The 23,409-nt window shown below is 35.6% G+C and overlaps 2 protein-coding genes and 2 non-coding genes across 5 annotated transcripts; 2 read left to right on the forward strand and 2 right to left on the reverse strand.

Moving 5' to 3' along the window:
* Positions 1 to 14,979: 14,979 nt before the first annotated feature.
* Positions 14,980 to 17,470, forward strand: LOC104116054 (protein yippee-like At4g27745). 2 transcript variants are annotated; one of them, XM_009626828.4, is made up of 4 exons: positions 14,980 to 15,137; positions 15,935 to 16,012; positions 16,114 to 16,252; positions 17,020 to 17,470. In XM_009626828.4, exons 3-4 carry the CDS (start codon positions 16,160 to 16,162, stop codon positions 17,245 to 17,247), a joined length of 321 nt encoding a protein of 106 aa, XP_009625123.1. In that variant the 5' UTR covers positions 14,980 to 15,137; positions 15,935 to 16,012; positions 16,114 to 16,159; the 3' UTR covers positions 17,248 to 17,470. The 2 variants fall into 2 exon arrangements, with proteins under 2 accessions (XP_009625123.1, XP_018633147.1); XM_018777631.3 differs by having other exon boundaries at positions 16,117 to 16,252.
* A 74-nt stretch (positions 17,471 to 17,544) lies between these two features.
* On the reverse strand, positions 17,545 to 17,618 carry TRNAV-AAC (transfer RNA valine (anticodon AAC)). The gene has a single exon. It is a non-coding gene; the product is annotated as a tRNA-Val (tRNA).
* A 503-nt stretch (positions 17,619 to 18,121) lies between these two features.
* On the forward strand, positions 18,122 to 18,195 carry TRNAV-AAC (transfer RNA valine (anticodon AAC)). The gene has a single exon. It is a non-coding gene; the product is annotated as a tRNA-Val (tRNA).
* A 407-nt stretch (positions 18,196 to 18,602) lies between these two features.
* LOC104116053 (plant UBX domain-containing protein 10-like) lies at positions 18,603 to 23,148 on the reverse strand. The gene is made up of 4 exons (XM_009626827.4): positions 22,161 to 23,148; positions 19,856 to 20,026; positions 19,572 to 19,775; positions 18,603 to 19,056 (listed from the first exon to the last, which is right to left on the reverse strand). Exons 1-4 carry the CDS (start codon positions 22,932 to 22,934, stop codon positions 18,826 to 18,828), a joined length of 1,380 nt encoding a protein of 459 aa, XP_009625122.1. The 5' UTR covers positions 22,935 to 23,148; the 3' UTR covers positions 18,603 to 18,825.
* Between the last annotated feature and the right edge of the window lie 261 nt (positions 23,149 to 23,409).

The raw sequence follows: 23,409 nt of genomic DNA on the forward strand, positions 1-23,409 counted from the left end.
TTTTTCTTGATTCGAAGTAATGAGACTAGCTCAAGTTTAGAATTTGAGCTACTAATGCATTAGAGCGATACTTTGGTTAGTTGTTTCATTTTTTAGCTGTTTTTTGCTTAATTGTTTTAGTACTTGTAAGTTGTAATCAGTATAGTTGCTAGCTGGTCCTAAGGGTTGACCCTAGACGAATTGCTCCATCATTAAAAATAAGTTACTGGAGCGAATAAAAATTTCAAATTTGTTAGTTTTTGTGGTAGATTTTGGAAGATTTTATGTTTGTTTTTTTCTTGATTTTGAGTAATTGGAATAGCTCAAGTTTAGAATTTGTGTTACTTATGCAATCGAGCATTTTTCGGGCTGAGCAAGACTTCGGTTGATTATTTCTTTTTTTCTTTTTAGCTGATTTTTGGTTGATTGTTATAGTACTTGTGAGGAGAAGTATTGGAGTGAATAAAAACTTGAATTTTCTATTACATTTCGAGGTAGATTTTTGAACATTTATCTTCTACTTTTTCTTGATGCTGCATTTTAAGTAATGGGATTAGCTCAACCTAATACAAGCTATCATGGTCTATAGAAACAGGACTGGAGCTTTTTTTCTAACCGGCTAAGCAAGACTTAAGTTGCCTTTAAAGAAAAAACCCATTTTAGCAGATTCTTCATTGATTTTTTCAGAACTTGTAGTTGGTATGCTTGCTAGCTGGTTTTGTTCCTTCTTTCTTGGGGAATCTTGGGTATGGCACTATGGCGGTCAATCTGGGGTTAGCTCAAGTTTAGAATTTTAGTTACTTATGCAATAGAGCTTTTTCTCCGTCTGAGCAAGAGTTGGTTGATTGTTTCTTTTTTCTTTTTAGTTGATCATTTTTGTATTTGTAATTGTTGTAATTGTTTTAACTACTAGCTACTCTAATTCTACTTCTTTTGGGTATGGCCATCAGTCTTGCATGAAAGTTCGCTTCTTTTTAATAGTTCCTTACAAAATAATATTCATTTATAGTACTTAAGAACAACTGTTGTGGAGGCTGTGAATACGGCGGTTGTGGGTACCTGCCGTTCAGAAATGCTATCAGAGTAGGGAAGTTAGCCAAGTTTTCCTGCCTAGTTTAGATAAAGCACCCCTTTTTTCAAAGAAAAAAAGAAGGGGGTCGATTTAGGCTCCTTCCCTTGCACTGCGTAGCCGCGCTAGCAGGTAAACGAGAAATCTAGTAAGCGGGATCAAGAAGAAAATTCTTTTTTCTCCAAGAATTTAGTTCAGGCGTTATGGCTTGAGGAGATTAATATAGTTGAGCTGCAAGCATCCTGAGATTTAACTGCAAGCCCTCATATTCAACTTGCTGCCTCATCCACATAGCATGAACTCGCTCGAAGTGCTTTCTCCTACTATGGTGTATACATCTCGATCGGAAAAGAATCAAGAGAAAAAGAAAGAAGATCTGAAGATGATAAATGTTAAAATGGATGGTAAAGATGGTGAAGGGAAGTATTGGAGTGAATAAAAACTTTTAACTTTGCTCTAACATTTTATAGTAGATTTTAGAACATTTATCTTCTGCTTTTACTTGATGTTGTGTTAAAGTATTGGAATTAGCTCAGGTTTTCTGATTGCTTTCGTTTTTCCTGTTCAACTGATATTTCATTGATTCTTTCAGAGCATTATGACTATCAATCCGGGATTTAGCACAATGAGCTTTTAAAGTCTTTAAACACAGATAGAGTTTTTTTTTCCTAACTAAGCATGAGTACTATGGTTGACTGCTTGTTTTTATTTTTTCCGCAGCAAATTTTCTTTGCTTGTTTCAGAACTTATAATTGATTTACTTGCTATATGCTCTAGTTCTACTGTTTTTGTTTGGGAATCTTGGGTATGGCATTGTGGCTATTAGTCTTGGCATGAAAAGTTGCTTCTTTCTTAATCTGTCAGCTTCTGTGGTAGCTCTAGAAAAAATGTATGAGAACTGAGATTTGTGTGTGCTCTGCTATCCCATCTTACTGTTGCCACCACCAGCTACAATACTGCAATGTTAACAGAATGTTCCATTGAAAGGGAAGAGTGTTAAACAAGGAAATTTGTTATCTTGGAGTTTGATATTTTTGTTGTACCTTATCCATTTATATCTTGTTTCTAATCTAATGTATTATTACTTGCTATTACTACTTGAATTATCGAAATGTTAAACACCATGGACGTTCTCTTTTCGAAGTGAATATTGGATTCAAAAGTAAAAAAGGATAGCCATTAATACTTGGATTAGTGTAGGCTTCATATATCACACCCTTTAAAGATGCGGCCCTTCATCGAAATCTTGCGTGAACGCAAGATGTTACGTACACTGGGGTGTCCGTTTTCCTTTTTTCTTTTTCCCTAGGCGTAAGACACTGAGGAGAATGGTCAAAGACACTGAGGAGAATGGTCAATATAGGAAGAGAAACTTTAAGCTACAATGAGACAAACGGCCAAATGATTTGATAGGTGTCACTTTCTTTTGTCCGAGGGATAGGGAGTTTTTTCTAATTTAAGTGATATTATTGAAATGAGATTATTTTATTTTTATTTTTTAAGAGTCTTCACTCGGATTTATTGAATTAGGGTGTTCCGCATTACCATTTATTTTAAATTCCAAATCAAAGAAATTTGACTCTGAATTATGGTCCGCGAACACAGAAGATCGAGTAAGGAATTCTGTTAACCCGAGAGAAGGTGTTAGGCATTTCCGGATTCAGTGGTTCTAGCACAGTCGCTTTAATAATTATACCTGGCTTAATTAATTCTAGATATTTTATGTTCTAGAAAAAATTATGCATTTTTGCCTTAAACCGCTTTTAATTGCTTGATTATTCGTAATTATGAAATTATCTTGAAACGAGTTGCGCGTACGTGTACTCATTTTGTTTGGCGCATTAAAAATCATGTCACGCATGCGTGTACACAATTGATAACACTTTTATTATAATTAAGATTATTCAGTCAAAGTCGCGCGAACGCGTACATTGAATTATTTTGGAAATCATAATTTTGTTGCGCGAACGTGTACATAACTATGATGATTTGATTAATTTAGAGCGCACTTGAAATATACTACCGTGTTCATGAATTATTTTTCCTAAACTAATTTAAAAATTGTTGTAAAGTCAAGAGTTATGAAATGTATTTGTGTAGAACTAGAAGTATGGAATTTAATTACTAAAATTATTTACAAAATGAATTACTTTACTAAGTTATGAAAAGTATTTGCAATTATTCATTATGGAACAAATATGAGCTAGCTTATGAATTTTATTACCATGGGCCATAGTACTTAAACCATCCGACCCAAAAATTCCTAAAGGCCCCATCTTTCTATTCTTAAAGTCAGAAAATTCCATGGCTCATTCTTCCTTAACATCAAAATTATTTCATGGCACATTAACGTTCGTATGGCCCAATTTCCTTAATACATTACTGCCTTTTGCACCTTGATTTACTCTAACATGAATTTTTACTTCTCTAAAATTGTATTAAATAAATAATAACAGTGAAAGTTTCATGCCTTACTAATTCATGGAACTAAATATTCTATAAAACTAATCCACCAAAAATAGCTAAAAAATTTAAGAAAAACTAACCAAGAACAGGAAAACTATTATTGTTTATGGATTAAAAAAGGAAACAAACATATTCTTGCTAAAGCTTTAAACCAACAAAAGATGACAAACTAATTTATGCTAAGTATGAACAGGAAAAGAAACATGCTCAAATAATCAGTAAGTATGAACCATAAAATTTTACTCAAATACCCATCATAATAAAATAAATCCAAACCTATATATTAATCAAAGATAAAGTAAGAAATGGACCTTGATACAGCTTCTCACGAAATCAAATGAAATGAAGAAAGAAAATCTGACCGGAGTCTGGCTCGCCGGAGATCTCAATGAAGACGGAGAGACAAAGTCGGAACCTTGTTACGTTTATTAGGATACTTCAAGGATGTTTTTATGCTTGAATTTAGGGAATTTTCTAGTCTTAAACGGGGTGATGAATTGCTGGATTTTTCGAAAGAAAGAGAAAGAAAGAATGACACGAGTAGAAATTCCCTTAGCGTAGAAGAAGAAAAAAAATTCTCTCAATTCCCTCCTCTCTTTTTTTCTCTATTCCTTCTCCTCACATTTTCTCTACTATTTATAGAAAAAGTTTCGGAATTTTTTCAGATTTGTTTTTATTATTTAATTATTTATTTATTTTTTTAAAAAATAATTCCCTCTTCCCATTTTTCTTCTTTTAAAAAAAATATAAATTCCCAACTTTCCTTTACTTTTATTTTTTAATTTTCCACTTTTTATACTTTTCTTTTTTAATTTTCCACTTTTTATACTTTTCTTTTTTTAATTTTCACTTCCTTTTACTTTTTTAAAAAAAAATGTTCACCTTCCTTTACTTTTATTTTTTAATTCCAAATTTATTTTACTTTTAATTTTTTAAATTTATACATTCTTTTACTTTTATTTTTTTTAATTTTCCACTTTCTTTTACTTTTTTATTTAAAATAATTTTTACCTACTTTTACTTTTACTTTTTAATTCCATACTTCTACTTTTTCTATTTTTTTATTCCCATCCGAAATTTTAAAAAAAAATATTTAATTTTTTTTATTTTTAATTTTTTTTATTTTAAAATAAAGATTAAAAAAATAAAAATAAAAATAATATTAATAGTAATAATTGACCTTTGAAATTATTTTAAATTTTAACCCTATATATAAAAAAAAGTGTAACAAAGCTAAAAAATATATATTAAATTTCTAAAAATATTTAGATAGTAGAAGGTGATAAAAATTCAAATATAGTAAAACAATTAGGTGCTCACATCTGCCCCTCTTTGCTTGAAAATATGAAAAATTTTCAGGCAAAGACTAGGTGAGCCATGTGACTAATATTTTACCAAACCATTATTCAAACGGAAAAGAAATAAAAGATAGGGTTTAACCGAGTCTTGGTTTTGGACAACCTACATATCTCGGGTCATAAGGAAATCAGATCGCGTGTAGTTCAAGGAGAATGGTAGAATGATGAGTTGAGGAGTCGAGTGATATTCCGTCGAGGCTCCGGTCCGTGGTCATGTTATTATATCAAAATAAAAAAGAAACTAAACAAGCTTATCAACTATGAGTTACAAAATTACTATCTATGAATCTTCTTAAACTTGATCTTGAGTCTTGACTGGTTCTTCATGCAGACTCTGATCTAAACCTTGATGCTCGCTAGCTGTAGGTGCTAGTTCATTGTTCTATAGCTTCTTCTAATTAAAACGGGACTTCAATGCTCGTGGATTCAGTCATGTCTTGAGCATTCCACATCTTTCAACTACTTTTTGCATTTTGGATTCACTTTTATTTTATTTTATTTTATTTTGAATTGAGACTTCATCTTTTGGTCATCTCGAACCCTGTGCCTCGAGGTAAAACCTACTCAGATACCAAAATAAACAAACGAATAAAATTTTTCTGCTCCAGTTTGCACTAGAAAAATTTCGTGTACCCCGAAAAGATCATGCTGATTTTTTTTGTATTCTTTTATTGTCAAAAAAAATATCTCAACTAAGGATTGGTGTACCTTATGTTGGGAAATATGGCCAGGGAATGATATATCCTATATTGGCAATGATATCAGGGTGTGGTGTACCCTGTGTTTAAGATAAAATTAACTAGGGAGTGGTGTACCCTATGTTGGAAAAACACAACTAGGGATTGGTGTACCCTATACCGATAAGGAGACCAGGGAGTGATGTACCCGATATTCACATCAACTAGGGAGTGGTGTACCCGGTTGAGACCCTATATTGAAAAAAATACTACGGAGTGAAGACCCTATGTCTAAAATAACATCAACTAGGGAGTGGAGGCCCTATGTTGGAAAAGAAGACTAGGGAGTGAAGACCCTATGTCTAAAATAATATCAACTAGGGAGTGGAGGCCCTATGTTGGAAAAAAATATTAGGGAGTGGAGACTCTATGTCTAAAATAAAATTAACTAGGGAGTGGAGACCCTATGTTGGAAAAAATAAACTAGGGAGTGAAAACCCTATGTCTAAAATAAAATCAACTAGGGAGTGAAGACCCTATGTCTAAAATAAAATCAACTAGGGAGTGGGGACCCTATGTTGGAAAAGAGACTAGGGAGTGGAGACCCTATGTCTAAAATAACATCAATTAGGGAGTGGAGACCCTATGTTGGAAATGAGACTAGGGAGTGGAGACCCTATGTCTAAAATAAAATCAACTAGGGAGTGGAGACCCTATGTTGGAAAAGAGACTAGGGAGTGGAGACCCTATGTCTAAAATAACATCAACTAGAGAGTGGAGACCCTATGTTGGAAAACACAGCTAGGGATTGGAGACCCTATACTACCATGATTTGGAACTTTCTTTCTTTTCTTTTTATTAAGAGAATGAATAAAATGCGGGAAAGAATTTGGTGAAGACTTCCCTTTTTGGAGTTGTTGCTGCTGCAGAGCTATCTTAGTCTCCGCGCAGTTTCTTTTTGGTTGCACTTGCTTCTTGCACTTTTGGATTGCACATGTTTCCTATTTTTTTCAAACAAAGAACAATTTGCCTGTCTGAAACGGTAGTTAGTTTTGTGGCCTTGAGTGTTTCAGTCACTTGATCTCGGTCGGCTTTTTTGATGATACTTTCAACTGCAACTGATTGTTTCCTGAAGACCAATTTCATTTATGTCCTCAGAGAACTTTTGGCTTTTCAAGACTCTACCATGACGGTTAGTCACGTGGGACTTAATCTTTTTCAACTTTATTTTGACTTTGTGGGCATTTGACTTTCTTTCTTCTAATTTTAACTTCAAAGCATTGGGGAATCCTTGGCTTTTCAAACCTTGCCAAGACGGTTAGTCACGTGGGACTCAACCTTTTCAACTTCGTTCCTCCCTTATAGGCATTTTAATTTGATTTCCTCCTTTCGAGAGTTTTTGATTTCAAAGCATCAGTCACCATAGCTAGTTTAGGGTTGACTTGATGCCCCTGTCGAGGCTGGGTGTCTTTTGAGTATTAGCTTGTATCAAACAAAAACCCTGTAAATCAGTCTTGCCATCCCTTCTTCGCCTTAGTTTTGGAATAGAGTTAGACCGAAAGGGATTCAAAAAAAAAACAAATAATGGAATGGACAATGAATTTAGACAAGAGGTATCCCTTTCAGGAAAAGGAAAGAAAGACTTATCTGGAGTACATGCGGACTTCAATGAACATGACATGCCTTTTGGACTGGATGCCTGATCTGTGTAAACCTTTCGACTCTCAGAAATTTATCACAATTTTTGCCTCGAAATCGAGAAACCTTGCCCAGGACTGTGTCGATGCCAATGGCTGTGAGGATCCTCTTTTCGATCAGTGGCGCCCTTTGCGGGTTTTCACTAGCTGACCTCTCTCATTTATTTTCTTACCATCGCCTTATAGTGCTCTTTGCGAGTTTTCACTACAAGACTCTTTTATTTTAGTTCTTTACTCACCATCGCCTTACAGTGCCCATGAGGGTTTTTAGCAATAAGACTCTCTCATTTTAGTTTCTCTCATTTTATTGTATAAGATCCAAGTGATTGTATCCTCCAATTTTGAATATCTTTTTCGATTGATCGGAAGGACTTGAAAATGATTTAGGTAAAAAGAATTTGGAGTGAATTACAACTTTGGAACCTTTCAAGCGAAACTATCGCCGAACCATTGTAACATCTGCCCCAGTTTTCACTTTTGGGGGAATGTGGATTTTTATTTTAGTGTGACTGAACCCCAGAGAGAGACTGCCTACGTATCCTTTCGGAATCAAGTCGAACGTAGTTCAAGTGACATGAAATTGTTTGGATTTTCTTTCTTTTTCTTTTTCTTCTGTTTCTTTTCTTTTCAATTTCTTTTTCCTTTCCTTTTTCCTCTTTTTTTTTTTTTCATTTTTCATTTCATTTTCTTTTTGTCTTCTTTTTTCTTTGTTGTTGTTGTTTTTTTTTTTTTTTTTTCAATAACACTTTTAGGTTCCAAAGAGGGTAATCAAAGAAAGTGAACCGGCTCAAAGGGTTTGCAAAAGGTGGATATTATTTGGATAGTGAGAAAGAAAGCCTTCTTCATCCCAATCGGAGAACATTAATGTATATAGAGGATCAAATAATAGTACCTTTTGACAGCACTTGCATTGACAGTTATTTCAGGGACATTTCCTTCGATGTTTCCCAGGTACAACGCTCTCTTTTGGCAGTACTCTAGTTACTATGTATGGATCTTTCCAATATGGAGCTAATTTTCCTTTAGTTGTTCCGATTCTTTATTTTATTTCCTTAAACCTATCTTCATTGTATTCTGATTCTTGATTCATTATTTCGAAGTCTGATAGCGTTTTAGGATCTGGGCATAAAGTCTACAAGCATGTCATGTTATTGAAATATGCATTTAACATAACTGAAAAGAAAATAAGAAAAGTGACAAGATTAAGAAAATAGACATTCCTAGACAATGAAATATTAATTTCATTTGATTTTTTTTTGAATTTTAAAGATATAAGGGTTTACATCGGAAAGTAATACAATAAATTAAAACATCCGGATTACACCCTGAGATAATCCGGACACAGAAAGGATAACAAGACTGGCTACCGAGAATCCCGTATGATGGGAAATTTTCAGGCTTGGCGACCGTTTTTTGGGTTTTCTTCTGTCTCGGCAATGGATGCAATGGCCTTCAGTGCCGGATCAAATTCCTCATCTTCACAAATCATTCCGATTACTGGCCCCTAGGTATGAGTAGTCAGAGGATTGTTCATATAGGGTCCTCTTCATCCCTAAGCACTATCGCCTGGACCTTGATGAGGTCTTCCACTGCTCTTTTAAGAGACCAACAGTCTTCAATATCATGTCCCACTGCTCCAGAGTGGTATTCACATCTAGCATCATCCCGGTGCGACGGGGACTCGGGGTATTTCCAGTTCATGGCTACTGGCTGCAGCAGACCTAGCTTGACTAGCTTTTGGACCAAGCTTGAGTATGATTCACCAATAGGGGTGAATTGATTCCTTCTGAGGGGCTCACTTGGGCGAGGATTGTATTGGGTAACATTTGATTGGGGATTATACGGAGCTTGGTAAAGATGTGCATTTCTGGGATGAGAGCTCGGTTTTGTGTATAATGTTGTGGCCGCGTGTATTATCGTGCGTTCATCACCGCATAGGGAGGCGGTGCCACGAAATAAGCAGCATCTTGATGGGGATAATAGTGTTGTGGGACCTTAAGAAGTATATATGATTGGTTGAATGATATGCGGGCCCCCTCAAGCTAGAAGCCATCATGGCTCCCCCTTCTCTCCCGTTTCTGTTCATCAAACCCCATGAACCATTCTGAACAGCCTGTGATGCGGCCTTAAAAGCAGCTTCACTCAAGATTCGACCCATTTTCAAACTATTTTCGACCACCTCCCCAATTTTAATAGCCTCAACGAATGGTCTACCCATAACAGACATCATGTTCTGGAAGTAATCTGCCTCTTGGGCCTATAGGAAGACTGTAACCATTTCAGCTTCGTCCATTGGAGGCTTTATCCTGGCGGCTTGCTAGCGCCATTTGACAGCATATTCACGGAAGCTTTCTGCTGTTTTCTTTTTCAAATTGGACAAAGAGTTTCTGTCGGGAGCGATGTCCATATTATACTAGAACTGGCGAACAAAATCTCGAGCCAAATCGTCCAACATGCGCCAATGAGTAATTTCTTGATCGATGTACCCCTCGGAAGCAATTCCAGTGAGACTTTCTCCAAAATAGGCCACTAACAGCTCCTCTTTTCCATCAGCGCCCCTCAGCTGGTTACAATATCGTTTCAGGTGAGCGATCGGGTCTCTGTGCCCGTCGTACTTTTCAAACTTTGGCATCTTGAAGCGAGCTGGCAAGTGGACATGGGGAAACATACACAGGTCGGAGTATGAGACACTCTTTTGGCCACTCAGACCTTGCATGTTTTTCAAGCTTTGTTCCAGTCTCTTCATCTTCCGAGCCATTTTCTCTTGCTCGGGATTCGTGACAACCTTTTCTTGCCCAACCAAGAAGTCATATTATGGAGGTTGAGTAAATGAGTATGGGGTCACATATGTTATTTTTGGTTGAAATTGTAGACCCTGAAAAGTGAACGTTGGAGGCTCAACATAAGGCTCAACATACGGCCGTGGTATAGTTGGTTGTGCTGTGGTGCATACTGGTGCTGCAAAGTACATTGTTGGCGGTGCCTTTGAAGCCGGCGCCTGGGGACGAACCACATAAGGCATTCCGGGACCGTTAGATGGCATTGGAAGGTATCCGCACGGGATGAATAGGTTGGGCACATGGACATTGGTAGCCTCACCTGACCCGGGGATCAACTCAGGGAACCCAGGTATTGCACTTGGTGGTTCCCTATCTTTAGACCAGGCATCCCACATTTCCAACATGTGGAGACGCAACATCCTATTTTCTTCAGCAGCTACTGATTCTGGCTGTGAAATCGCTGATGATGGGCTATCCTCATGATCGATAATTGGTAGATGACTTTCGGAGGCCATAAGAACGCTGCCTTTGAATCTTGTGAAGGAAGGATGGGAAACCAGATTACCAACAAAACCAACCACTTGAAAACAGAACCTGGCTAATTTGCACACACAACCTTGTTAGTTTTGAGACATTTAACATATAGGAAATCGCACGTTGGGATGCAATGCACCTAAACAGTTAAATGCTTCTATCATGGGTTTGAATGGTTCTGTGTTTCATCGTGGTTTTAACTAATCCTTTTCCACAGTGTATCTCTTTTCTTTTCATTTTTTTTTTCATATCCCGATTTCTTTTTCTTTCTCTTTTTGTTGTTTTTCGCTCTTTGTTTTTCTCTGTTATTTTTGTCACTTTTTTTTTCAACTCAATTTTCTTTTTCTTTTTTTTGCTCAATTTATTTATGGCTATGATCGAATCCGATGGGGATTGCCTACGTATCATGACGCCGGATGAATCAGATCATTACATAGTTCAGGAAGATCGGGAATAGACTGACCCATTTTTCTTTTTCTTCTTTTTATAAAGACTTTTAAATATATATTTTTTTGAGTTTTTTTTCTTTTTATGGAATTTTTGGAATTTTGTTTTTGAAAGAAGGAAGAAAATATTTGGATTTTGATTTGAATTTTTTTTTTCCGAATGAAAGTCTTCGAAAAAGAAGGAAAATATTTTTGGATTTAGTTTGTTTTTGAATTTTCTAAGGAAAGAATTCTAAAGAGGTAATTAAGGAAAAGAAAAATATTTATGAATTTTTTTCTTTTTGAAAATTGGTGTCGGAACCGATGAGGTTTGTCTACGTATCTCACATCCAGTGAGAATCAGACTCGCATAGTTCGGTCAGTTTTGACACAACCTAAAAAACATGCTTTTAAAGATATTGACTCATTTTGAAATGACTCTTATTTTTTCAAAAATTTTGGTAGAGTTTCGGGACTTTTCCAAATATCGAAATTTTCATAACCGGACAAATTTCTCTCTCCTCCCTCAGTCTTGGTTTTTCTCTCGATTTTCTTTCCCTATCCGATCAAAATACAAGCCGAAACAAATAAATTCACAAATAGCACGTAGGATGCATCACGATGGTCTTTTGTTTCAGGTACACATGTCCTATACGGACCCAACCCCTGTGTTGAGTTCCCAAAGTCAATTGCACGTGATGCAAACAAATGTTCCTATTAGGGATCCGGCATGAAAAGCTATGTTATTCTAGGTTTAAAAATCTAAGGGTGTGTTCTAGACATGGCTTATCCAAGCAGACAACACGAGCCGAGGTGGGGGCAATATACCGGGAGCACGAAAGTCTGCCCGGCCTAGTTGCTGATCCAGCCTCGTTCTATTTGGTATGACCTCTAACGGAAAAGTGGGCCACGTGCACGTGTGCACCATAGTTTCAGAAGACTCAAAAGGGAGGCGTAAGAACACAGTTTATACAGTTCAAATAATATCAAAGTGGTAAATGAGCGACAATTAGCACATCAGGCCCACAAATACAGTAGTATCAACAATAAAGAAAGCCAAGTATAGATTACATTACAAACTCGAATTCTGAATCCTGAACCCTGAACTAGAGATTCTGGGTTCGTTCCCCAGCAGAATCGCCAGAGCTGTCACACCTCATTTTTCCCGAGGGATAGGGAGTTTTTCCCAATTTAAGTGACATCATTGAAATGGGATTATTTTATTTTTATTTTTTTAAGAGTCTCCACTCGGAATTATTGAATTACGGTGTTCCGCGTCACCATTTATTTTAAATCCCAAATCAAGGAAATTTGACTCTGAATTATGGTCCGCGAACACAGAAGACCGAGTAAGGAATTCTGTTAACCCGGGAGAAGGTGTTAGGCATTCCCAGATTCAGTGGTTCTAGCACAGTCACTTTAATAATTATACCTGGCTTAACTAATTCTGGATATTTTATGTTCTAGGAAAAATTATGCACTTTTGCCTTAAACCGCTTTTAATTGCTTGATTATTCGTAATTATGGAATTATCTTGAAACGAGTTACGCGTACGTGTACTCATTTTGTTTGGCGCATTAAAAATCATGTCACGCATGCGTGTACACAATTGATAAGACTTTTATTATTATTAAGATTATTCAGTCAAAGTCGCGCGAACGCGTACCTTGAATTATTTTGAAAATCATAATTGTGTCGCGCGAACGTGTACATAACTACGATGCTTTGATTAATTTAGAGCGCACTCGAAATATACTACCGTGTTCATGAATTATTTTTTCTAAACTAATTTAAAAATTATTGTAAAGTCAAGAGTTATGAAATGTATTTGTGTAGAACTAGAAGTATGGAATTTAATTACTAAAATTATTTACAAAGTGAATTACTTTACTAAGTTATGAAAAGTATTTGCAATTATTCATTATGGAACAAATATGAGCTAGCTTATGAATTTTATTACCATGGGCCATAGTACTTAAACCATCCGACCCAAAAATTCCTAAAGGCCCCATCTTTCTATTCTTAAAGTCAGAAAATTCCATGGCTCATTCTTCCTTAACATCAAAATTATTTCATGGCACATCAACGTTCGTATGACCCAATTTCCTTAATACATTACTGCCTTTTTCACCTTGATTTACTCTAACATGAATTTTTACTTCTCTAAAATTATATTAAATAAATAATGACAGTGAAAGTTTCATGCCTTACTAATTCATGGAACTAAATATTCTATAAAACTAATCCACCAAAAATAGCTAGAAAATTTAAGAAAAACTAACCAAGAACAGAAAAACTATTATTGTTTATGAATTAAAAGGAAACAAACATATTCTTGCTAAAGCTTTAAACCAACAAAAGATGACAAACTAATTTATGCTAACTATGAATAAGAAAAGAAACGTGTTCAAATAATCAGTAAGTATGAACCATAAAATTTTACTCAAATACCCATCATAATAAAGAAAATCCAAACTTATATATTAATCAAAGATAAAGTAAGAAATGGACCTCGATACAAGTTCTCACGAAATCAAATGAAATGAAAAAAGGAAATCTGACCGGTGTCTGGCTCGCCGAAGACCTCAACGAAGACGGGGAGACAAAGTCGGAACCTTGTTACGTTTATTAGGATACTTCAAGAGTGTTTTTAGGCTTGAATTTGGGGCATTTTTGAGTCTTAAACGGGGTGATGAATTGCTGAATTTTTCGAAAGAAAGAATGACACGAGTAGAAATTCCCTTGGCGTAGAAGAAGAAAAATAAATCTCTCAATTCCCTCCTCTCTTTTTTTCTCTCTTCCTTCTCCTCACATTTTCTCTAATATTTATTGAAAAAATTTCGGATATTTTTAAGATTTTGTTTAAATTAGTTAATTATTTATTTTTAAAAAAATTTCCACTTTCCATTTTTCTTTAAAAAAAAAAATAAATTCCCCATTTTGCTTTACTTTTATTTTTTAATTTTTCACTTTTTTTTACTTTTATTATATTTAAATTCAGACATTTATTACTTTTTTTTTATTTTTTTATTTTTCACTTATTTTACTTTTCTTTTTTAATTTCCACTTTCTTTTACTTTTTTTTTTAAAAAATTTCACCTACCTTTACTTTTATTTTTTAATTCCAACTTTATTTTATTTTTTATTTTTAAAATTTTCACATTCTTTTACTTTTATTTTTTTTTAATTTTTCACTTTCTTTTACTTTTTTTAAAAATAATTTTTACCTACTTTTACTTTTACTTTTTAATTCCATACTTCTACTTTTCCTATTTTTTATTCCCATCCGAAAATTTTAAAAAAAATATTTAATTTTTTTTCGGTTTTTTAATTTATTTTATTTTAAAATAAAGATAAAAAATATATTAATAGTAATAATTGACCTTTTAAATTATTTTTAATTTTTACCCTATATATAAAAAAAAGTGTAACAAAGTTAAAAAATATATATTAAATTTCTAAAAATATTTATATAGTAGAAAATGATAAAAATTCAAATATAATAAAAAATGAGGTGCTCACAATAGGTATCAAACATAAACAATTAGTAATTGTTTAAGCATAGTGTAAGAAATATTTACAATTACGGAGTAATTACATGTTAATTCTTTCGAAAGCAACTAGTAACGAATCTGTTAGGGTCACTTGTAATATAAATGTTCAAGCATCTCCCAAAAACAATTATACTACCAACAGATAACATCATAGAGGAGAAATTATAGGCTGACCTAGTCGGGTTTGCATAGAGCAGTGCTGAGAGTTCAATCGAAAATATAGCTCATATTAAAATGGTCTTCTTTTTTTGCCACTGGATATAGTATTCGTATTAGGTACGGATTAATTTGAATTCAGTGTCACATAACACATATTAAAAAAATATTTTTCAAAATAAAAACAGGCACAAGAAAAAAAAGGAGAATTGGTGAAAAATAAAGAAGAAGAAAAGGAGAATAGAATAGATTTGAAACGTCGTCGTGCACCCTGATGCTTCTTCTTTTGTAATCATATAAGTCATAACTCACCAAACTCCGACACATCTTTTACCCCCCACTGTACAGACAACCCCAACACACACAAAAACACAAAACACACACATATTCTCTATCTAAAAGCAACTGATCAATCTGCCATTGCTTACCACACTATGACCAGGTACTTTTCTTAACTACATATTTCTAATTCTTTGGATTTATTTTCCTTTTTTCCCTTTGAATGGTAGTAGCATCTTGACTTTTCACCTACTATTTCCAAATGAGGTTTTCTTTTTCTCAACTGGATTGTACTGTTTTTCTTCTTTTCTTTTCCCGTCTAAGATAAAAATTGGATCTTTGTTGCTTTGTTTTCCCAAGTTTCCCTTTTTTTCCCTTGGTATGTTATCAAAGATCATCACTTAATTGACCTTTGCGATAGGAAATAGTAGGTATCTGGTGGAATAGTATGGTTTCAATCAGTGGCGTAAGCAAAATTTTTACCAAGAGGATTCAAAAATTTATAAAGTAAACACGCTAAAAAGTAAAGGGAATTCAACATCTACTATATAACAACAACAACAATAACAACAAACCCAATGTAATCCACATAGTGGGGTCTAGGGAAGAGCAGTGTGTACGCGATCTTGCGCCCATCTCGTGGAGATAGAGAGTCTGTTTCCAATAGAGCCTCGGCTCAGTGAAACATAAGCACAACAATAATGAAAAGAAGATATCAACATCTAATATATCTACATGAAAAAAATTTGACCTTAAATACATAGTGTAATTTTCAGGCAAAGGGGTTTCGGGTACACCCCTTACGCCCACGTAGCTCCGCCCCCGGCTCCGATACCAATCATCATAAAAAAAGAAAGAAAAAGATCATCACTTAATTGATCATGGCTTAGTTGGTTTTTAATAAACTTGATTTTGATGGTTATGATCAACACTGTTACACTGCCTTTTGTTCGTCTGTAGATAATATCAGATACTTTTTTGGTCAAAGAAGAAAGGCTGTGGAGATAATATATTGTACTAGCTCTTGAAAATCAAAAGGTATAATCTTTTTTGCTTTGCACTTTGCTATTTGCTGTTAATTTGGTTATATTGGAACTGTATTCTGCTTGGTAAATAACATATTACTGTGATGATCTCAGAAGAGTGTCACAGCTATTGAGAAAACTGTGCTTATTTTGATCATCAATGGCCGAAATTATTGGCCCTAGACTGTACAGTTGCTGCAATTGTAAGAATGAAGTTGCACTACACGATGACATCATTTCTAAGGCTTTTCAGGTTAGAATTTTGGGATTTTTTCCCTTTGCTTTGAATTATATGAATACAAATATTTTATTAAGCATATGATGATTGTATATTGTTGGCCTGAGATGAATTTAAGTGGAAAAACATATTCAGTGAGTATTCATTTAGCCGACCCCATTTTGTTTGCGATTGAAGCGTAGTTGTTGTTGTTGTTCTGCGATGTTGTGTAGTACTAGTTTTGTAGTTAGCCATTGCCACTAGTGTTTACAGTGTCAAAGATAATAGTATGAAATTGGATAATTGGATTGTCACACTTATTTCTACTCATCTCTAATAGCAAAGCAATGATCTTTCTATGTATACAAACAAGTGGCTCCTCTGCTATTGAATTGAGCATTTATGTGTTTGTAGTTCAGATACATACCTGAAATGCTATGTTGCTCGGACTCTTCAAAAAATGTTGCTGGGTGCGTGTCGGATCCAACACGGGTGCAATAGCATTTTGGAGAGTCTGCACAACATAGCTGAAAAGGAAACAAGTTAGAAAGATGTCGCATCTTGGTCTTTTTTATTTTTATCTATTTCAATATGACCTATAGGTCACGGATTCGAGCAATGGAAGCAGACACTAATGCTTGCATTAGGGTAGACTGACTGTCACACCCCTTGGGGTGCGACCCTTATCCGGACCCTGCGTGAATGCCGAATGTTTTGTGCACCGGTCTGCCCTTTTTATTTTAGTGCAAAATCTATCCTTTTTGATGTTATCATGAATAAATTGTTGTGTAATTTGACATTAGGGAAGACATGGTCGAGCATTTTTGTTTTCTCATGCAATGAACATAGTCGTGGGGCCAAAAGAGGATAGGCAGCTAATGACGGGCCTCCATACAGTTGCTGATGTCCATTGCTGCGACTGTCGTGAGGTTGTTGGCTGGAAATATGAACGAGCTTATGAAGAGACTCAGAAGTACAAGGAAGGGAAATTTGTACTTGAGAAGTCGAAGATTGTCAAGGATAACTGGTAGTCCACCGTGAAGTCTGTGGATGTTCATACATGTTAATCTTGTTAAGTCAATTCTCAGCAATTCAAAATGTCAATTCATTGTTCATTGCTGTGTAAATTTCTTTTGTTTGTTGTCCGATTGGATTGGATATTGGATATGTTGAACACTCTGTGTGAATATTCCATCTCCAAAATCATGAATATGTAAATATTACAAAATTATAATATTTGCTCTACTTGGTTTAGTATAGAGTGCCATACTATTCTATATGGTGGTAAAAACATCCAACAAGTTGCCAAAAAAATAAGTGTAAAATAATGGCTTCGCCCGGACTCGAACCGGAGACCTTCAGTGTGTTAGACTGACGTGATAACCAACTACACCACGAAACCACTGTGAAAGTCAATTTGCTCGCAATATTATAAGATCTTGTGCAATCTTACGTTAATAACATTGTGGCCTCGTGTTCTAAAAAATCTAATTGTAGCAGCAAAAATGATGTTTTTGTCATTTGACTAGCATTTCCAATTAACTATTCATGTACCAAGAAACTGAATTCAAAGCCTTGTAACTGAGAGAGAATACAACAATTCATAGCTCAAAAGCAAACACTTTTGCTTATGATAACTCGTTCAAGAGCATGTACGCAAAACCAATTAATTGCATCCTCCTAAGAGCCTAAAAATGCTGCACATTTTACTGGGACTTGAACTTGTCGCACTGATCTTTGTCATTCTTTCAATCAGAGAAGCAAAAGAGAAAGATAACAAAGTGAAAATGATATTTTTCCACATCATTAAAGAGCTCATGTAATAAATTTAGGAGAGACTAGGTCAAGAAGTTACTCCAGAAGTCAACTGGAAGATCCATATTATATTAATAAATAACGGAGCATGTTTTCGTGGTGTAGTTGGTTATCACGTCAGTCTAACACACTGAAGGTCTCCGGTTCGAGTCCGGGCGAAGCCACTTTCTTTCTAATTTTTGTGGCAAACTTTGGTTTTTGCACATAACTCATGGTTTGGATTTTTTAGGTGTTTACAATATAATAACTACTCATCCTATTGTCCTTTTTCTATTTTTTTTAAGTGTGTAGGACCTTTGCATATATTATATGACTGATTGTCATTGGTTTATTGCTTGTTTGATTCTATAATGTCTAAACACAAAAGAACTTGTTACTTAGTCTTAGCAACTGCTGGACTAAATAGTTTGAGCAAGAAACTGGAGAACATTTGTGTAAGGACCGATGTTATGAAGGGATAATTGGACGAGATGACTTTATTCCATGTTAATAAAGGCTTGAAGAAATTCACAAGCAGAATATATTGTTCTCTCCCCTTTCTTGCCGCAAAAGTGCTAGGTTGCTTTAATACTGAATGCTAAAACTGGCTTCTTTACAATTTGTATTTGATTTTGCCTAATGAAAGTATCATCCAATTCACTTATTTCCTACTGTTATCAGGGAAAGCAGTAGCATCGTATATAGGCAACAATTGTCAAATGAATGTTTGCTAACTATGGCTGAGTACAAATATTTGAGAAGGAAATTTTCTAGAACAAGACTTCTAATTGAAACCATCAGTCTGCATGCTGTTCTCATGAGCTCAACTCAATAAAAAGGCTGGCCTGAGGATGTAATCCAGCATCTTTAAGGGACAAAGAAAGCTTCTCTGCGCCATACACAGTGCGGGGGAAGTTGGATACAAGGCTGTAATTGTCAACCTCAAGGCATCCCAGAGAATCAACATAGTCATACAACGATTGTATTGTTGTTGCACAATGAAACCTCCTGTCCTTGCGCTCTCCAGTAGGAAACCGTACCAAAACCTGAATGATCCAAGAAAACAAGAATTACGAAACACCAATATCAAAACCTTTCTGGTCACCGAGAATCACATATAAAATTTAAAGCATTAGAGCTTGAGATTCTGCAGTTTTTATATTGCCCTCTGTTTCCCCTAAATCATCTGCATTTAACATGTGCACAACCTTAAAAAACCAGTTAACCAGTACAAGATAATTTTCAGGATTCCATATGCTTTCTGATAAGTCCCTTTACCGGACAGCGTCCATTAGCACTAAATCTTCTCTGTTCAAAATCTTAACGAAATCATTCAAGACTGAACTGAACGAGACTCTACAAACAATGGTTTACCACCATGTATATGTTCTTCGGAGCTAGAACAATCAAATGAATGAAATGAAATTATGGTAAGTCATGAAAGGAGAATTACGAAATAAGACTTGAGCAGTTAAAGTTTCTATCTTACAGGAAAAACCATGCCTGTCAGAAAATTAGTAAAACAGACTTATAATATGAGAATAAAGAGCAAGATGAATACTTGAGTAACATCAGGACCCTTCTCAGGTTCAGTTCCCAATGCCAATAGTTTCTCCTGGCGCATTTTAGCTAATGCAGCTTCTCTTTCAGCAGCTTCACGGGCAGCTCTTTCCTGGGCCTCTTCTTCCTCCTTTCTTTTCCTTTCAGCTTCAGCAGCTTCCCTTTCCAGCCGCTCTTGCTCTTCTTTCCTCTCACGCTCTCTAGCCTAGCAAAGGGCAAACAGTTCAGCTATGCAAAAATAACTTGAAGAGGGGAAAGGCATATGCGCAACCTAAAAGCACTTACCTGATCAGCTTCTAGCGCAGTGCGATAAGCAGCATCTTGCTCCTCCCTCAAACGCATATTGTTTCTTCTTTCTTCTGCCTCAACCCTGGCCGTGACAAGCACAGGGGCACTTTCCTCGATCACTCTTTGCAGTACTGTAAGCAATTCTTCAGGAGATTTTGGCCCTTCCACCTACAGAGCGTTGATCACCAAAATAAGTATACAAGTCATTGGACTAAGAAGAAGATCTATGAAGCAGGTTTATTTTTCTACACAAAAAAGGTCATCGAGACAAGTGTGCTTCCTTCAGAAAATAGTAGTAGCAATTATGGTATGACAGCTCTATGTTGCTCTTCTTTTTTTTTTTTCCCTTTTTTGAGGCACTCTTATGTCGCAAATATAGCATCAATTGGTTTTTAACACTTTGGGCTATAAGCCTAATAATGTTTTCTGCAAAGTTAAGTTTGTTGGTAAAAAAGGCAAAAGCACCAACAGAACGATGGAGGACGATATTGTTTTCCAAGTTGACCATCCCACTTCAAACAATAAGTCCATACTTAACCAGTCTGATAAAATATGTAGCATCAAAAATTAGTTGCATTCTCCTATTATCCCCTAAATGTCATTCCTTTCTGCAGCCATGTGTCTTGTAACGTTACCTTTTGGACCCTTTACATCTACGGCGTATACTCTAGCATTTCAGCTATACTCTTCTATTACTTTGACAGGAGGTTGTTTAGGTTCATACAACTTACTTTGATACAAGCACCAATTAATTTCAAGTCACTACACATTCTTAACCAAAAGAAGAATGTAAGATTGTTCATTCAAAAATGAAGAAAGGCAGTGTTGTGATTAGAGCCCATTTTAGTAAAAAGAAGATAAATTACTCTCTTGATACATACATTCCGCAGAAGTCACACTAACATAGAGACACTCAACTGCTTGGGTAGGGAAAGGGTGAGGAGTACGACAGGGATCAACCATGTTTTCCTCTATTTCATCAAATATTACAATTTCAACAAAAAATGAGGGAAAATGACAATAACCATGTCTTTTTTCCTTATAACCAACAACCATAGGCCTTCGTCATGTTTAAATCACTAAAATAATTCCACTTAAGCATTCAACAATCAGATGTACCCGAAGAACTCCCCAAGGAGTACACATAATTCATAAGTCACTTCTAGATACAATTTTAATGATATGACAAAAGTTCAAAACAATAGCATATAGACTTTGTTGGAATTAGATAAGCAGCTGCACTAATATTCCATAATCCTAATTTAACATCTTGAACCTACCAATAGTTCAAGTACAAAAAGTTCTCTGGTTTTCCTTTTTGTCTGTTTGATTAAAAGTTATTTTTAAAGGAGTGAGAAGACAGATTATATGCCTTGTTTGTGGACAAAATAAAATTATAAGCCAATTATGTTAAGCCACATGTGTCATAGATTGCTATGCTGCTTTAGTTATTAAGAAGACATGTTAGCAAATTAAAATACTAATGGAGAATTCCCCATTTAAGCTGATGGGGGTAAACCATTTGTGCAATGTTGTAATTAGAGCAATCTTTGCCTCAATCAAATTATGTCACAAGAAATAAAGTTCTCAAATCCAATCAAACATGTCAGTCACCGCTACGTCAAATTTTGTCACGCATTACCTCACGCAGCAATAAACATTGGTCATCCATAAAGTCCAAAAACTATGTAAAGGGGCAAACAAGCTAGAGAGAGCTTGTTGAGGCTACGAGCTCTAGTATTTCTTTCTCCACCAAGTTCAGGGAACAAGCTTGTGCTTATTGCTTTTAAGTTAGTGATATATCATCCTAATTCCTATCTTTTCATTCACAAATCATATTTTCCCACTATAGTCAAACTCTTCACCCTTTATTTAATATCGTATTCAGTTCAACCAAATATCTCTAGGACAACAACTGATAATATACAAGCAATTCATGCATCAAATGGTGTGCTTACTGGCCAATGGAGCTGGAACTAGAAGCATGGGAGACAAGGGATCAATTCCTAACAAAGGAAAAAAATTAAGGTGGTTTCTTTCTATTTGTCTTAGCCTTGAGCACATTTACCCATTACCTATACTGATGAAAAGATGCATGTACCAAAGGAATAGTTGAGGTGCTAGTAAGCTGACACGAACAATTATGACCAAAATATACATACACACAAAAACCAATCTAGACATTATCTCCATAAATGAACGTTCAATCCATCGTATACTATACCAGCAATTTGCAGTAAACAAAATAGTAATATAACTGCTGTGTAAATTTCCAAGACTAGATGACTATAAATTGTAATACCTGCTGAAGCAAAGCGATCCTCTGGTTCGTCGCAGCCATTACAACAGCACAAAACGGAAACCTCGAAGCCTTCAAACTATTACTCATCTTAAAACCTTCACTAGCTCTAATACTTCCACCCCAAGCAACAAAATTCTCATTAATAAACGCCACCAAATCCTCATTACAAAGTGTCTTTTCACAAAACACAGGCGTATCCTGATGATCCGGTGAATGCAAATAAACAAACAGTAGCTTGTACTCATTCCTAGACCTTTGCAATGCGTCCATAAAACCCTCAGCTACAAAATTCGGCTTTAAACTACCAAAATCCCTCTCGAAACTAGTAACAAAATCCATAGCCTCTGATACTGCTGCAGATACGGACACTAAACGGGCCGACGACTCACCATTTCGGCCCGAGTTCAGCCCGATCATGCTTAATCCATACGAAAGAACTCCACTAGCCGCCCACACACCAAATCCAACAGCTCCTGAAATTAACCCTAGACTACCGGAAATAATTGAAAACGGCAGAGTAATAATCTTCCAAGCGAGTCCTGGCGGCGGTCCATGGGGCCCACCGACAACAAGTCCGGTTTCCACTTCTTCGGGAATCGTGCTAGTAGTAGCTTCAGAAGCAGAACGGTAATTTTCGGCGGAACTGGAGGTGAAATTTGAGATCGCTAGTTCGAGATCCCAATTATGTGCGGAGAGAATTTCAGTGCATAAATCGGAGTCTTCGAGTCCAGTTGTTGCCTGAAATTTAGCTACTTTATCAGCTACATCATCCATTTCTGATTTCTCCTTTCAAATTCTCACTATATTTGTATAATTGTCAGAAGAAGTTTACGTAGGGGTTTTGACTACTACCTGTTCGATGAAATGACAAATGAGAGTATAAGATAGTGAGAAAGATGGATATGATTGATTCTATTTTACTATGAATTATGGCCAAAATTGCCTCTGGCTGTCTTGGGAATAACAAATCTGCCATTCCCATGTTTTTCAGACGGAGCAGAGATATCAATTTACAACTACCAAAAATAATGTGATGTCATTTGCGCACTCCGACGACGACTAGAGGGCCCCGGTAACAATACGGTGTCGTTGTATTTTTGAGCAATTAGCTATTATGGCAAAGGTAACAAATGCGCTATTGAAACAGGGAACACTAACCTTTAGTGGCGATCAAAGGAGTCAACACAAAAGGTCGTCACTGATAATCTAATTTCTTGTAGTGTGAAATGAGATATTAATTTTTTCTCTA

Source organism: Nicotiana tomentosiformis, chromosome 12 (assembly GCF_000390325.3).
Source record: "Nicotiana tomentosiformis chromosome 12, ASM39032v3, whole genome shotgun sequence".
Lineage (NCBI taxonomy): Eukaryota > Viridiplantae > Streptophyta > Magnoliopsida > Solanales > Solanaceae > Nicotiana > Nicotiana tomentosiformis.

Coding starts and splice junctions, on each gene's coding strand:
- LOC104116054 (XM_009626828.4), top strand. CDS start 16,160: ATGGCCGAAATTATTGGCCCTAGACTGTACAGTTGCTGCAATTGTAAG. Junction 16,253..17,019: donor TCATTTCTAAGGCTTTTCAG/GTTAGAATTTTG, acceptor ATTTGACATTAG/GGAAGACATGGTCGAGCATT.
- LOC104116053 (XM_009626827.4), bottom strand. CDS start 22,934: ATGGATGATGTAGCTGATAAAGTAGCTAAATTTCAGGCAACAACTGGA. Junction 20,027..22,160: donor GGATCGCTTTGCTTCAGCAG/GTATTACAATTT, acceptor AACGCTCTGTAG/GTGGAAGGGCCAAAATCTCC. Junction 19,776..19,855: donor CTGCGCTAGAAGCTGATCAG/GTAAGTGCTTTT, acceptor GCCCTTTGCTAG/GCTAGAGAGCGTGAGAGGAA.